The sequence below is a fragment of the Argentina silus genome (assembly GCF_951799395.1).
Source record: "Argentina silus genome assembly, chromosome: 1".
Classification (NCBI taxonomy): domain Eukaryota; kingdom Metazoa; phylum Chordata; class Actinopteri; order Argentiniformes; family Argentinidae; genus Argentina; species Argentina silus.
Window position 1 is genome coordinate 37,557,095 of NC_139655.1, and position 16,550 is coordinate 37,573,644.

At 40.7% G+C, this 16,550-nt stretch overlaps 1 protein-coding gene across 1 annotated transcript; it reads right to left on the reverse strand.

The window, feature by feature from the left end:
- Positions 1-1,707: 1,707 nt before the first annotated feature.
- Positions 1,708-14,751, reverse strand: LOC310803356 (protein shisa-like-2A; the record flags this gene model as incomplete). The annotated part of the gene is made up of 3 exons (XM_083668093.1): positions 1,708-1,892; positions 2,130-2,266; positions 14,570-14,751. 3 exons carry the CDS (start codon positions 14,749-14,751, stop codon positions 1,708-1,710), a joined length of 504 nt encoding a protein of 167 aa, XP_083524219.1.
- Between the last annotated feature and the right edge of the window lie 1,799 nt (positions 14,752-16,550).

A 16,550-nucleotide genomic window follows, 5' to 3' on the forward strand; every position in this document is an offset into this window, starting at 1 on the left:
AGTTTAGGCTTATGACCAATAGGGGGCAGTAAGTTGACATGTGCAATTGTGCCTGCACTATTTATCCCAATCAATCTCCCATTATATTGCAGGGGCAGGCAGTGGCCTTGGGAGCTTCAGTCGCTGCATGTCCTTTCTTCTCCCTCTGGGGTTTTGACACCCCAGGCTACTCATATCTAAATAAAACCCTGCTGGCAGACCTTTCGGGCTAGATTGCCTATATCTGTCATACAGTCACTCACACTCAGTATTCATGTCAATATGAAATGGAGGTTGGTTTGTATTGACTGCGCTTGCACACTTGAATTTATAAATGAGTATATGCATTCAACACATGTAGGCACTCACTGCTCACATACTGTAAATATCTTTGAATGGTGATCCTCTCTGGCTCAGGTGGTAAAGCATGTGCCTAGCAACGCTAGGTTGTGGGTTGGATTCCCATTGGGACCATGTATACTAAAAAATGTATGCACTCACTGCAATGTAGGCTTTGCATAAAAGCGTCAGCTAAATGTGTTTCACCCATTCCTCCACACCAATCGCTTTTATGCTCGTGTGTTTTCAATACTTCTAAAACCAGATAACATCTGGTCATGTATGAATCAAGATACTATAAATAAATGAATGGATGCAAATATGCATAAATAGATGACAGTTATTGACATTATTCAAAGTACAGTATGGCCACTGTATAGGCTATGTGAAAATGGAATAGGGTTAGGGTTTGGGATGCATTTTAAGTTCATTTTAATGTGTGGTGTGCTCAGGTGAAGTGCACTCAATAGACAGATGTTTGATAACCTTTTGAGAACATGAGTTTTTACTGTCTGATAATGCCAACTTGAGCACTGACATAACATGACCGTTTATAACCTGGAATCTTGCACCTATGACAGCTGACATAACTCTGTTTTGGGGCATGATTCTGAAAGAATTATACTTTTTTTTAAATGTTTTTTTTCATAACAGTTTGTATGTCAGTACTAATGTTGACACAACATAATGATGTAAGAACACATTAGGTAAAGTCTTAAAATCAGTGCACATTCAAAATGCATGATCTGGATACAGACAGCTTGTTACTAACAAGTGTAACCAAGGCCAATGACACACAGTATAATTGAATCCCCACCAAAAACAGCAAACAAAAACAAGGGCACTTTAAAGTAATGATGAAACCATTGAAGGCATGCGGTTTGCAATGTTATGTGTCTGTCACACATAATGCGTACACATTTAGTAATTTTTAAGTAAATACACATTCTTCACATACAAATTCAATACAATTAAAAACAGAATCACAGACAATGATGGTGGCCACAACTACAGTACAATCCTAAATACTTCCTGATGAACATTTCCATTCAGGACTCATCTGAGACGGGTGCCCTTGACTGCTGACCTCACGTTCATTGTCATGGAGTAGAGAAACAGCCATTTTCATCCATCCACCCAACAACAGTGGAACACAATGTATGTTCATACAAAACTGGACAAGTCTCCAGAGCCATGGTACCAGTTTGGTTCTTGGAGTTCTTGGATTTCCATCATGCTAAACGCACAGCTACTCCATCCAGGTATGCTCATACAAATGTTTGTTATGTCATTTAGGGTCGGGGACCTTCTACTGATAGTGGTGGTCCTCTTTACTCTAACACCAGGACAAGTGGACATCTGGCAACCTTGAGGTCCCGACTAAGCACCCTACGAAGGGCCCTCCATTGTCACCGTGGTGACGCTTGCCATGAAGCACCTCTGGAAGAGATGCTCTGGGTCTGGCGGTTGGTTGTCACAGTCCAGCTTCCTGCTGAGGAAGTGTTTCCTGAAGCCCTGTGGACCGGTGGCAGGGGCCGGTCCAGAATGACTGGGTCCCTCACTGGGATCTGATCCTAGAATACCAGTAGACACACACACAGACACACACACACACACACACACACACACACACACACACACACACACACACACAATAAAATGACACAGATTATTGATGTCAACACTTTTAATCCAGCTCGTAGCCAGCCAGCTAACTACAGCTAGCTGTAGTTGTTAGCCAGCCAGAGGTAACATTTTATCGATTACTTTATCGATTACAATGAGACATGCTCATCAATGAGACCCGGTACCTGGTGCTCTCAGTGGTAGGCCATTGTCAAGACGACTGGGCTTGGTGGCGATGAAAAGGTAACAGAGAACACACACGGTGATGAGGAAGGCCAGGAGGACCACAGCTGCGATGGACAGACCTATGAGGGCTCCAAAACTGAGAGAGAGAGAGAGAGGGGGGGGGGGGGGTATTTAATTTTTTGGAAATGGTTTGGCTTCTGTAAGTTTAAGGATCATTGCCCAGTCTCCGGGTCATTCTGTTACCAATAACCAGTTAAGTGTATCAGTTTTTTACTGATGTCGATTTAGTTTATGAATTATTATTATTATAAGTGATTAAAACTGGCCAGTGATTAAAACTGGTCAAATCGGTAACAGAATGACCAAATCAAATTGGTAGCGGAACTACCGAAATTGAATTGGCTACATTTACTTATTGTACAACTTGTACAGAACCTAAAAGGGTTCTTTGGCTGTCCCTGTGAGAGAGTCCTTTAATGAACACTTTTGGTTTCCATGTAGAACTCCTTTCATAGAGAATCATACAGCATTAGTTACAAACCACTGCGTCAACATCCTTGTATTTTATTTGATCAAAATCAGTTTGTTGCTGCCAAAAGTGTAGGCTATTTTCTTTCGGTACACTGTAATGAAGGAAAATACACTTAAAACTACAAACAAATGTCATTGATTTAAATCACATTCAATTAAGAGTTTCAAAAGCAGATTTATGTTTCTTGTGTTGTGAGATTTTATCAATTTCCCTTTTTATATGTTATATCGACATTGATAAAAGAATACATTATTACCTTAATGCAGGTTTCTCACAGTGTGGGGCGCCCCCCCCCCCCAAAGACTGTTTCATTATTTCCCTCTAGTTTTGAAACACAGACTTACAGAGCACTGTTATTGACAGATGTTGGGGCTTCTTCTTTTTTTTATAAAGCCTAATGGAGAATAGTTTTTGAGTTATTTAAGTACATATTGACAGATGTAGCATGTTGAGAGGCTGCCCTTTATATTTTCTAAAGCACTTTTTTCTTCATTTTTCTATAAAGACTAATGGAGAATAGTTATTGAGTTATTGAAGTACATATTGCATATTGACAAATATAGCATGCTAAGAGGCTGCACTTGATATTTTATAAAGCACCTTTTTATGACTAATGGAGAATAGTTATTGAGTTATATTATAAGTACTTTTGAGAAATAGTACATAGACTCGTGTAGTAATCTAGCGAACTTTAATTATTACTTTTCAGGCGAAGTGATTGTATTGTATTTTTCTTTGTTTTTGAAAAATAATGAGACCCATTTCATGACTCTTTTGTTGGGGCGAGGGGGGGCCCCCAAAAAATATTTCCTCCAAAGGGGGGCCTGACAGAAAAAGTTTGAGAACCACTGCCTTAATGACTGCTTTTGATCAAATAATACATAATACAAATCAAATCAAACTGTATTTAAAGTGCATTTCATACAGGTGTCTCAACACACATCTCAACACACTTTACAAAGACATATAATATGGAATAAAACATGATTAATGCAGTGAAATAATGACAATGGTAATGAGGGAGGGAGAGTTGCTACATGGAAGGTAAGTCTTGAAGTTGGACTTAAACATTGTAACTGTCTCGGACCTCCCTTAATTCCACAGAGGTCGTGCTCGATAAGAAAAAGCCCTGCATCCAGCTGTATTCATTGTTATGAGGGTGGGCAGCAAGCAGTCCAGCATTGTAGCCAGTGTACTGATGATAAATGTGTGTTTCTCACCATGAAGGCCAACATAGTTTCCTAGTATCTTAGTAATAGAGTCTGGTGATCAACAGTATAAAAAAATAGGCCTGGTTCATGGTGTGTCCGCAGAGATGAGGCATCAGTGTACTACTATAGAGGGGTAGCCATATGTATTCTGTCTCTGAAAGTCTTCAATGAGATGGGAAAGATAGGATGATCTGGCAGATATGAGTGCAAGTTATGAGTGCAAGCTTGTATAAGATGGAACACTTCCAACATTGATTTGTTCCATTGTGTGTGCTCTGAATACCACAGGCAAATGTATGTGAAGTCTCAGGTTTTAAAGAATAATTAATAACAGTTCTAGGCAGTTTTTTTTTAAGAGAGCGTGTTTATGAAAGTATGTAGGTTATGAGGAAATGATCAGACAATGCAGGGTTTTGGGGGGAGACTAATACATCAGTAACATCAAAACCACAAGCTAAGATGAGATCTAATATGTGCTTATGAGAGTGAGTAGCAGGTCTGCAAGGTTTCCAATGTGAATGTTAAAATCACCTATAATCAGGATTTTATGTGTTGTAATCACAAGATTTGACAAAAAAAATCACTAAATTCAACAGGAAAGTTTACATATGGCCCAGGCGGCCTATAGATAGTTACAAGGACAAAACAGTGTATAATAGAGGATTTTGCCTGTTTTTGCGCACAGACTCCATGACCAGAACCTCAAAGGTAAAATTGTTACCTTAATGGCAGCTATTTTAGCTACATCATCATGGACAGAACGACATTCGAATCCAGATATGATGCATTTATGTAGGGGACCTGTGATATAAATATTATTGCTAGAAATGTTTTAGACAGAATATTGCTATATTGATTATAACAATGTACGAGGCCCTATAAAAACAAATATAATAATTCCAAAATTACATGAACTATTATCCTTGCATTAAGATGGACTCAGTTCATCTTATTGAGTGATTTGTTGATGACATTTTAGAATTTTAGCTAATTTTAAGAGTGTCATAGCAAAAGGTCTGAATACTTATGTACATGAGGTATTTCTATATTTCAATTTCAATACATTTACTGACATTTCTAAAAACCTATTTTTGCTGTCATTATGGGGTATTGTGTGTGACAAATTATTTTAATTTAATCCATATATTATAATTGAGTCTATAACAAAAGAAAATGTGGAAAAAGTGAAGGAGTCTGAATACTTTCTGAAGGCACTCTAATAAATATCCTGTTAAAATTCCACATCACTGAATACAACTGCAACAAAAAATATTTTAACATGATAACATTGTTGTGCATGACATGAAATGACAATTTAGTGTTGTTTGGGTAGTGCATTTTATAAACTATAAATGTAATTAATCTAATTATGTTGCTAAACTTACATACAAAGGGAAAAATAGACAGGGTGGAGGCAATAAACCAAAATACCTAAACTAGTGATGAAAAAGCACTTCATGTCTTTTCTTGGCATGACATGTTTCTGCAGACAATGGGTCCCTGAATATGCTGAATTAGTACAGCCTCTCCACACCATTGCACATGGCCAAAAAAAGTAGTCTCTGCAGATAAGGTTAAATGGACAACAGAAGGGGAAGATTGTTTCAATAAACTCAAAACTATGTTAACAGGGGGCCCGACCTTAGGATTGCCTGACCCAAATAAGAAATTAATCCAGGCTGTATGTGAGAAAGGTGGTTTTATGTCCTCTGTACTGATGCAAAAACACGATGATAGATTACGCCCTATAGCATACATCTCTTACAAACTTGATGCTGTAGTTTAAGGACTTTCCCATTGTCTAAAAGCAGTAGCAGTTGCAGCAGAAGCAGTGAAGCAGAAGCAGCCGCTCGTGTGTTGTCAGCCATTAGAAGTCAGAGTGCCACACTCTGTAGCATCAATATTATTACAACACAAGACCAGCCATCTGTCGGGGGCAAGGTTCCTCCACTACCACAACATTCCGCTATCTCTCCCAAATGTTACTGTTGTAAGATGCACAGCCCTCAATCCAGCTACATTTCTCCCCACAGAGGAGGATGGGGAGCCCCATGACTGTTTAGCAGCAATAAACCAACAATGTACACCTAGGCAAGATTCATCAGATGAACCATTAGAAAACAGCGATGTGATTTATTATGTAGATGGGTCTGCATCCAAGTGCTTAATATCCTCTCTGAATAATGTGGGTTATGCAATGGTGACTGATCTCACCATCTCTCCGCCTATGCAGCTGAACTCTTTGCATTAACACAGGCTTGTGTATTAGGGGAAGTAAAAGAGTAACAATTTACACAGACAGTCAATACACATTAAACGTTTATCACATTTATCACACACAAATGGAAAAGATTTTCATTGGGTAATCACAGAGCGGAACTGCTAAGGCAGCCGCTCAATCTACAGCACATACAGCACTGCAAATGACACAAATAACCCCGGCCGTCTCACTCACTAAGCTGATAGAGTAAAAGCCTCACAAAGAGAGACAGCACAGTGGCAAAGTGCTGGGGCAACCTATGTAAATAAGGTTTAGGTTGGCGACGAATGGTAACCTGTGTTAATCAAAGTGTCTTATTTGTTTTATTTTTATGCTGTGTTGTCACATGGGAAAGATCATGTGTTAAAAGGGGGGATGATGGATATTGTAAATAGGTACTGGTACACGCAAGGCTTCCCGATATACTCACACATTTTTTTTTCAAAATACTGCTTAGATGTCAGCCCACCACCTCAAGCTCAACCTTAACAAGACTGAGCTGCTCTTCCTCCTAGGGAAAGTCTGCCCTCTCAAAGACTTCTCCATCACAATTGAGAACTCTACTGTGACCTCCTCCCATGCTCCTGTAGATTCTTCCTCTACAACATCAGAAGGATACGTCCATTCCTCACCAGAGAAGCAGCACAACTTTTGGTCCAAACACTTGTGATCTCTCGCCTTGACTACTGCAACGCACTCTTGGCCGGTCTCCCCACCTCCACCATCAGGCCTCTGCAGCTCACCCTGAACGCTGCTGCCCGTCTGGTGTTCAATCTCCCCAAATTATCCCATGTCACGCCCCTCCTCCGCACCCTTCACTGGCTCCCGGTAGCAGCTCGCATCATATTCAAGACCCTGGTACTCGCCTACAGCGGCAAAGGGAACAGCCCCTCCCTACTTGCAAGCAATGGTCAGCCCCCAAACCCCTGCCCGATCACTCTGCTCATCCACCTCGGCTGCCCGTCTGGCACCACCGCCTCTACGTGGATGCAGCAGCCGCACTACTCGGTCACGGCTTTTCACTGTCCTGGTGCCCCGCTAGTGGCATGAGCTTCCCACTGCTGTCATGACTGTCACTACCAATCTTCCGCCGTAGACTGAAGACCCATCTCTTCAGGCTACATCTTAACGGTCCCTCCTAAAGACCTATTCACCCCCACAACCCCTCTGTACAAGTCCAGTTTATAGTCCAGGTGCACCCCCAGGTACTTATAGCTCTGGAGCACCTCCACGTCCTCTGCCTGGATGGAAACAGGAGACAGGGGGACCCAAGTCCAGCACTATCTCCCTTTTCTTGCTGATGTAGAGTAGCATTTAGTTCTCTTCCCCCCTATACAAGTTTCTCTCTTGTTAATAATAAATAAAAAATATCCTTCTTCTAGCATTGTGACTGCCTATGAGCCTGGTCTGAGCATTGATTACTTTATCTTATGATGACTGTTGGATAGATGATTCACTTAAACAAATGTATTTGTTGTAAGTCGCTTTGGATAAAGACGTCTGCTAAATGCCATAAATGTAAATGTAAATGGATTGCGTTTCTGACCTCTATCCCGTCCCTGACTGTGAAGTTATGACTAGAACACAGGACTGTGAGTAAAAGGACTGACACATACTGATTTCACATTTTTATTGAATGTAATGATTCAATAAATATCTGTACTATGAAATGCTAGTAAGTGCTAATAATGATGATGATACTGATCATTTAAGTATCCAATCATGTTAGTGTTAAACATGTAGTGGATGTTGGTACTAATAGAAGTAGAAGTATTTGCTTGTGAACTGTGTTAAAAACTACGACTAAAACTGTTTCACAAGACCCAATTGTTTTCAGATCACCCCACATACGTCAGGGATGAATAACAGATAATACTGTGTGAGAACCCGCCCTGCAGGAGAGGGGGTTTTTGAAAGTATGAATGTGTATTGTAACTTTGTTCTGGGCCTCTGTTTGCTAGCAACAGCTGGCCATGCTTACAACCATTAAAATAAGTAAATAGAATGGCATTAGATATGATGTTAGCATCACAAGGAGGGCTTTGCCAGGAGGTCAGTACTGAATGTTGTACTTATATTTCGGATGCAACTGAGAAGGTGGTTAATCTGGTACAATAAACACATAAAGGAGCTGAAAAACTCCACAAAACACATGGCATAGATCCTTTCTCAACTCTAAATTAACGTTCGGAACGTGGGGAACTTCTGTTGTTAAAATGCTGATTGGTGTGTTTGCCATGATTGTTTTTTTAATGGTCTGTTTCAAAATTGCTCAAAATGTGTGCATCAAGGGTGACAGCTCAGGTTATGATCCAACAGCGAGAGGACACGCCTGAATTCCCCAACTTGTTCCTTTTCCCTGACTATGAAATGTCTGATGAAACTGAAATGTAATGAAATGTAACTGTTTTGCTTAACTTATAAAGCTTGGCTTGTGAAGTTGTTAACATTAAGGGGTAAAATGTCAAAAGGGTGGATTGTGATAGAAGTATTATTGATAGAAATGGCTTAGACAGAATACTGCTATATTGCTTATAACAATGTACTAGGCCCTTGTGGTAAGGCAGGTTGTGGAAATGTATTGTATTGAGTATTGTTGCTAGGCAAAACGGGATGCGAAGGTTGGAAGTAGACTGTGGGTAACAGTACACACCTGTTATTGACACAGTATGCTCCAACCACCAACCTCCCTATCTCTGTCCTTGGCTGTCCCTTGCTATAAGGAGGGAAAGTTGCTGTGCTGCTTTAGAGATTTCACTGAACTCTGTTTAGAGTGTCTCTCCACTTGCAAGTGTAATAAAAACATATGTTGTGGCTTAACAAGACCTTTGACTCTTGAATCTCACCTTTGCTGAAATACTACAGTGGAGAATTTCCACGACAGACCCATTTAGTCATTCTATTACTGTAGCTCAAGAACCAAAAGGTATATTTTCAAACTCGAGGTATCATATGAGAGCTAGCACCCCACTCTTTCTGCAGACATATTTGAATCTTAGCAGATATCTCAGATATATCTTTTTTTTTTAAAGAGAGTTTTGGGGAAAAAATGCTTGGATAAAAAACCTAGGGAGATTTAAAGGTTATTCCATTACCAACTTGAGTTCCTCAAGTACATTTAAAAAAAAATAAAATTCTGTTGGAATTGTTAAAAATAGTTCTTTGCTATCAAGGGTTTTTGTTTGGCATATGTTTGAAAGTGACAATTTTTTATTTATATTTATGGCATTTAGCAGACACCTTTATTCAAAGCGACTTACAACAATACATTTGTTTAAGTAAGTGAATCATCTATCCAACAGTCATAAGACAAAGTAATCAATGCTCACACTGGGGGCCATTGGCACTGGGGGCCATTAGCAGGAGAGAACTTGTACAGGGGGGTAGTAGGGGAGAAGAGGTCTCGGGGTTGGGGTTAGGGTTAGTATAGGGGGGGTAGTGAGGGTGAAGCGGTCTTTAGGAGGGACTGTTAAGATGTAGCTTGTAGAGATGGGTTTTCAATCTACGGCGGAAGATCGGAAGTGACTCTGCAGTCCTGACAGTAGTGGGAAGCTCATTCCACCAGCAGGGCACCAGGACAGTGAAAAGCCGTGACCGAGTAGCGCGGCCACTGCATCCACGTAGAGGCAGCAGTGCCAGACGGGCAGCCGAGTGATTTGGGGGTTTGGGGGCTAACCGTTGCTTGCAAGTAGGGAGGGGCAGTTCCCTTTACCGCCCGGTAGGCAAGCACCAGGGTCTTGAATTTGATGCGAGCTGCTACCGGGAGCCAGTGGAGGGTGCGGAGGAGGGGCGTGACATGGGAGAATTTGGGGAGATTGAACACCAGACGAGTGGCAGCGTTCTGTATGAGATGCAGAGGCTTGATGGAGGAGGCGGGGAGTCCGGCCAAGAGTGCATTGCAGTAGTCAAGGCGAGAGATCACAAGTGTTTGGACCAAAAGTTGTGCTGCTTCTCTGGTGAGGAATGGACATATCCTTCTGAAGAATCTACAGGAGCGTGCTGTCGCTGTGATGTTCACCTCACCAGTGGTGAAGGGTCATGGAGAGGATAGCGATCCTCTCCACGTCACCTGGTAGGAGCGACCGGCCAGGTAGGATGCAAACCAGGAGAGTGCAGAGCCAGAGATGCCCATTTCTGAGAGGGTGGAGAGAAGGATTGGGTGGTTTACTGTGTCAAACGCAGCAGACAGGTCCAGAAGAATGAGAACAGAGGAGAGGGAGGAAGCTCGAGCAGAGTGGAGAGCCTCCGTGACAGCAAGGAGAGCAGTTTCAGTAGAGTGCGCAGCTTTAAAGCCGGATTGGTGAGGGTCAAGGAAGTTGTTTTGAAGGAGGTAGTTAGACAGTTGGTTAGAGACAGCACGTTCAAGGGTTTTAGATAAGAAGGAGAGAAGGGATACCGGTCTGTAGTTATGGACAGCAGACAGGTCAAGAGTTGGTTTCTTGAGAAGAGGCTTGACTTGCTCAGGCTGGATAGCCACTGGAAAAACAAACAACTCCTAATAGCACTCTGACTAGAAACAAGGTTAAACTGACTTACTCAGACAGGAGAACAGGCTTCACCACTCACTCAATCCCAAATGAAAATCAAGTCCCAGCATCATTCTGTCATCATTCTTCATCATTTGCCACAGAAGTCACAGTGGACTCGACATCATCATTTGAATGCATTGTAGTCACACACCATAGCCTTCCCCATGGGCATTTTAGAAAAACTGACATTGTATTAGTATTGTTTTTTGGTTGTATCATTGTATATCGGTCATAACGGAAAATGGTATGGTGCAGCAATGTCTAAATCCAAACATTGTATAACTGTATGTAAAGGGATGTTGATCACTATGAGTTGATAACTGTGGCACAATGTTAAAACCAAATGGTGCACAATCGAATGTGCTAACACCATCATACCATGTTGGTTTATGGTTCATCCAATGGTGCTACATTGTTTATCATGGGTTGAAAATGAAAGTTTTCTTAACATTTCACAGTTGAAAATAATAGTTTTTAAAATGTTGCCTATTACCGGTTTTCTGAAAATTGATTGGTATTAATGGGCCCAAAGTGTGCCAACAAAACATTCCCTACACCATTACACCACCTCCACCATGAGAACGTTTACAGGTGTGCCTTATAAAGTGGCCGGTGAGTGTATACAGTGGGGGAAATAATTATTTGATCCCCTGCTGATTTTGTTAGTTTGCCCGATTACAAAGAAATGAGCGGTCTATAATTTTTATGGTACTTTTATTTTAACAAACAGACACAGAATATCAAAAAAAAAAGTCCAGAAAAACATATTATATAAAGTTATAAATTAATTTGCATTTGATCGAAGGAAATAAGTATTTGATCCCCAAGCAAAACATGACTTAGTACTTGGTGGAGAAACCCTTGTTGGCAAGCACAGAAGTCAGACGTTTCTTGTAGTTGGTCACCAGGTTTGAGGAGGGATTTTGGTCCACTCCTCTTTACAGATCCTCTCCAAATCCTGAAGGTTTCAAGGCTTTTGCTTGGCAACTCGAAGCTTCAGCTCCCTCCACAAATTTTCTATAGGATTAAGGTCTGGAGACTAGCTAGGCCACTCCATGACCTTAGTGTGCTTCTTCTTGAGCCACTCCTTTGTTGCCTTGGCCGTATGTTTTGGGTCATTGTCATGCTGGAAGACCCATCCACGACCCATCCTCAATGCTCTGGCTGAGGGAAGGAGGTTCTCGTCCAAGATCTTACGGTACATGGCCCCGTCCATTGGCCCCTCAATGCAGTGAAGTCGTCCTGTACCCTTAGCAGAGAAACAACCCCAAAGCATAATGTTTCTACCTCCGTGTTTGACGATGGGGATGGTGTTCTTGGGATTGTAGCATTCAGCATTTCTCTCCCTCCAAACACGACGAGTCGAATTTATGCCAAAGAGTTCAATTTTGGTCTCATCTGACCACATCACCTTCTCCCAAGCCTTCTCTGAATTATTTAAGTGTTCAGTGGCAAACTTCAGATGGGCCTGTACATGTGCCTTCTTGAGCAGGGGGACCTTGCGGGCACTGCAGGATTTCAATCCGTTACGGTGTAGTGTGTTACCAATGGTTTTCTTGGTGACTGTGGTCCCAGCTGCCTTGAGATCATTACCAAGATCCTCCCGTGTAGTTCTGGGCTGATCCCTCACCCTTCTCATGATCATCCTTACCCCACGAGGCGAGATCTTGCATGGAGCTCCAGGCCGAGGGCGACTGATGGTTATTTTGTATTTCTTCCATTTTCTAATAATTGCACCAACAGTTGTCTCCTTCTCACCAAGCTTCTTGCTGATGTTCTTGTAGCCCATTCCAGCCTTGTGCAGGTCTACAACTTTTACCCTGATGTCCTTTGAATGTTCTTTGGTCTTGCCCATGGTGGTGGAGAGGTTGGAATGGAAGAGATTGATTCTATTGACAGGTGTCTTTTATACCCATAACAAGCAGAGATTAGGAGTACTTTCTTAAAGTGACAGGAGTAATCTGTGTGCCTCATGGGCATATAACCGGTCTGTATGAGCCAGAATTCTTGCTGGTTTGTAGGGGATCAAATACTTATTTCCTTCGATCAAATGCAAATGAATTTATAACTTTATATAATGTGTTTTTTCTGGACTTCTTTGTTGATATTCTGTCTCTATTTGTTAAACTAAAAGTACCATAAAAATTATAGACCGCTCATTTCTTTGTAATCGGGCAAACTAACAAAATCAGCAGGGGATCAAATAATTATTTCCCCCACTGTATATGAGTAACAGTAACAAGGTTTAATAACGTATACTCATCACATTTGTATATATTTAATCCTCAGTATGTAATAGAACAGAAGTATATCCCACCAACATTAGACAACTATGCAGAAAACACTGAAGCTGTTGAAATATACTGTATCTTTAGAAGTCAATTAAATCAATGTTTAGAGTGTAAACTAACTGAAACGCAAGAGAAACAAGAGTGCTCAGGCCAATTTATAGCAAGTGCCGATGTGTGGTCTTCCAAATATGTAGTCATGAGGGTGTAGTTTCAAATCGGCACTGACCTGGTGGTGCACAAAGTAAGGCAATGCAAAGTGCACATTTAAAAGGAAGGCAATGCAAAGAGATTATAAGTTTGAATCCACATCAAAAAGTGAATACAATGAATTCAAATGTAAAATATAATCCTGAATGTAAAATGCTAAATGTAATCCTGATTGTCAAATTTGCCATCATATCAATGACACAATTGCTCAAATAAGTGAATTAGGGGGGGAGAACAGATCTTTTTTTTTTTTTTGTGCCTAAGAATCCATTTGAATAGGTAGTTCACGTTCCATCAATATTAGACTTAATGTTTTTTTTTGTTTAATGTAAATAAGCAACATTTAAAAAATATATTATTTTCAAGAATGGTGCTATGGTCTGATCAACTGCAATCATGCAGCAACGTAAGTCAATGTTGAAAAATAACCATCATATAACAACGCCTAATAAACTGCTAATTCCAACAATCATCAAATAACAATGTCAGTCCAACAATGCAAAAGCTGTAGAGCTCCAGCATTTGCATTTGGACGTTTTTTAAAAAAACTTTTTAAAAAACAATACTCTCACAACCGTTGTACAATATCAAGTATGGTTAGTTTTTGACTGTTGCAAAACTGTGACACAATCTAAAATGCCCATAGGGTTGTTGAAGGTAACTGCAGAGGAACTTAAAAGGAAGAACAGCAATATTAAATAGTATGGTTGGTCACTGACAGGAGAACATAGAGGACAAAGACTATCCATCTCCCTGCCTTACTACAGATTTTCTGTCAATGCCAAATCAGTGGAGGGCAGTGGAGGGTTAGAGTGGCAATCTGGTATTGGAACAGTACATCCATTTTCAGACTTAATAATAATAATAATAATAATAATAATATATAGCTATAGCTATTGATTATTGGGTTAGGGTTAAATGTCTCATGGCCATAGTTCAACTGTCTTACCCGTTAGAACCCACCATATACGTTTGTTTTACTTCATTGTTTGTAATTAACAACTGTCTTACCACTGTCTTAAGTGGCGGGGAGACCACTTTGTCTTGTTTGAATCCCAGATTGCTCCTTTAAGAGATAAGACAGATATTGGCGCAGCTAATAGATATTGATGAAGGTGAACTCATTTCCCATAGCATAGTCAATGTAAATAGGACAACCATTAATTCCAAAAACTTCCATGCAAGCGACAATTCTCCTGATCCAGAAGTCTATCTGCTCACCATGATCATGATCGATCATATGCTGTAGCCTGTGGTGTGAATTCAAAGCATCTAAGAATCAGTTTTTTCTTGTGGACATACCGTAAGATATGGGCATGATACAAAATAATTGCTAAGACTGAAATGGAAAAATATGCATCAAACAGTTTTGAGAAGGACGACAACCCAGACCCATCATGATTCTTTACCTCAGCCACCACATATACCCATGCTCGTAAGGAAAGAAGCTGTTTGGGTCATCACAGCAGTACTTGATATCGTTAAATCCGCAGCAGAACACCGAGCCGGCATCGCTCCCAGGTTTGGGACAGGAGAACCCGTCTACAAACACATTATCTGCGCTGTAATAGCTGTTGCAGTCCGCACTCATGGTACAATCATGCACTGTCCAGGGAAAGAGAGAGAATTGTCTTCAGATGCTGAAGGGTCTCATTACAAAAGTGTCCTTCCTTTCTTTAGGCGACTGAGAAGTGTGAAATAGCTAAGTGGTATTACACACATGTATTCCAAGAAGGCGAGTGAAATATGTGGTCAAACTTTTTGCATCGAGGAATATTTCTAGAGCTCCTCCCTCCTCTTAAATTCTCTCTCTCTCTCTCTCTCTCTCTCTCTCTCCCTCTCTCTACGTGAATGGTGGGCGAAGAAAGGGGTTGTAGAGTAAATTCTCAAACAATCTTCAATGACGCTTTGTTTAGCTTTGTATAACAGTCTCGTAAGAAACGAATTCAAAGTCCAACTTTCATAATTTTCACATGTTGAATAGTAGGCTCTTCGAACATTGACGTTGTGACAATAGCCTGATAATAACTTGGTAAATTCAATGTACGGCTCCCAAAGAACTCTCAAATGACGATGAGAACAACAGTAACACTGAGACAGTGACTGTTTTTGTTTTGTTTTACTTAATAACTACATAACTGAACAGGCGTTAAATCAATATCTTGAAGTCAATGTTTTCAGACAAACCTGCGCACCACTTTTTTTCATACCCCCTGCGAAAAGATTTGATTGACCATATTACAGTTTTCTATTCTAGTGAAAAATGTGTTATCTGCTTTGCCAGATTGCACATTTAAAAAGGCCTACATTTGTAAAGCGGTGAAACCCAGACATGTGGCCATCAGTCAAGGCGCAGAGCGCGGGTCCACGGTGGAGCTGTCCACGGTGCTGATCTTATTTGACCTCTGCGCCAACGCGCCTCATTTGCGAAGCAACACAGCCTGGGCTGGTTTCCTGGACACAGATTAAGCCTTATCCTAGACTAAAATGCATTTTATATGGAGATGTTGTATTGAAAGTGGTATGTAGTCCAAGACAAGGCTTAATCTGTGCCTGGGAAACCTCCCCCATATGTAACAGGTGGGATTTCGGACTCAGACTAAACTAAGTACTGCATTGTAGTGTTTACTCATTGTATATGTTTAATCATATTATTGCAGCTATACCATTAAAATGGAAAGGTGAAATTGTAGAGGAACATGTTCAGGAACTATTCTGTCGATCATTTCTAGGAAATCATAAGTGGCTTAAAAAGAATAAGATAAACAGAGAAATCTCTCCAGGTCTCTCCTGTGTCTTTGTGTCAGACTATACTGTGGGTCCCCCATGTCTCACTGATAAATATCCATCTGGTTAAAGATTGCTGTACCTTTGCTGTTACTGTAAAACCACCACATATGGTAAGAGTGAATTTGAGCGTCAGTACTTGTTCCTTTCAGGGCCATGAACACCTCATCATAGCAGATACATGATCTGATAGGACATAGTCTGCGGGACACATGCCATAATAAATATATAGGAAGAAAACTGCAATTGCAACCACTATTCGGAAAGGGATGACTACACGCTGGTCTCTTGTTAAATCAGATACACGTGTGAAAGAGATGATCGCGATTGCAACCAAGATTCCCCCTGTGACTTGAGCATTAGACTAATACATGAGTGTACACCTAGGCCTCATCTTCTTATTAGATCATCCTGATTTCTCCCATTTACATTTACATTTATGGCATGTAGCAGACGCCTTTATCCAGAGCGACTTCCAACAAATACATTTGACTAAGTAAGTGAATCATCTATCCATGTCATCATAAGAAAAAATAATTTATGCCTGGACCAGGGGCTATTGGCAGTCACAAAGAAGAAAGGAAGATTATTATTAGTATTTAT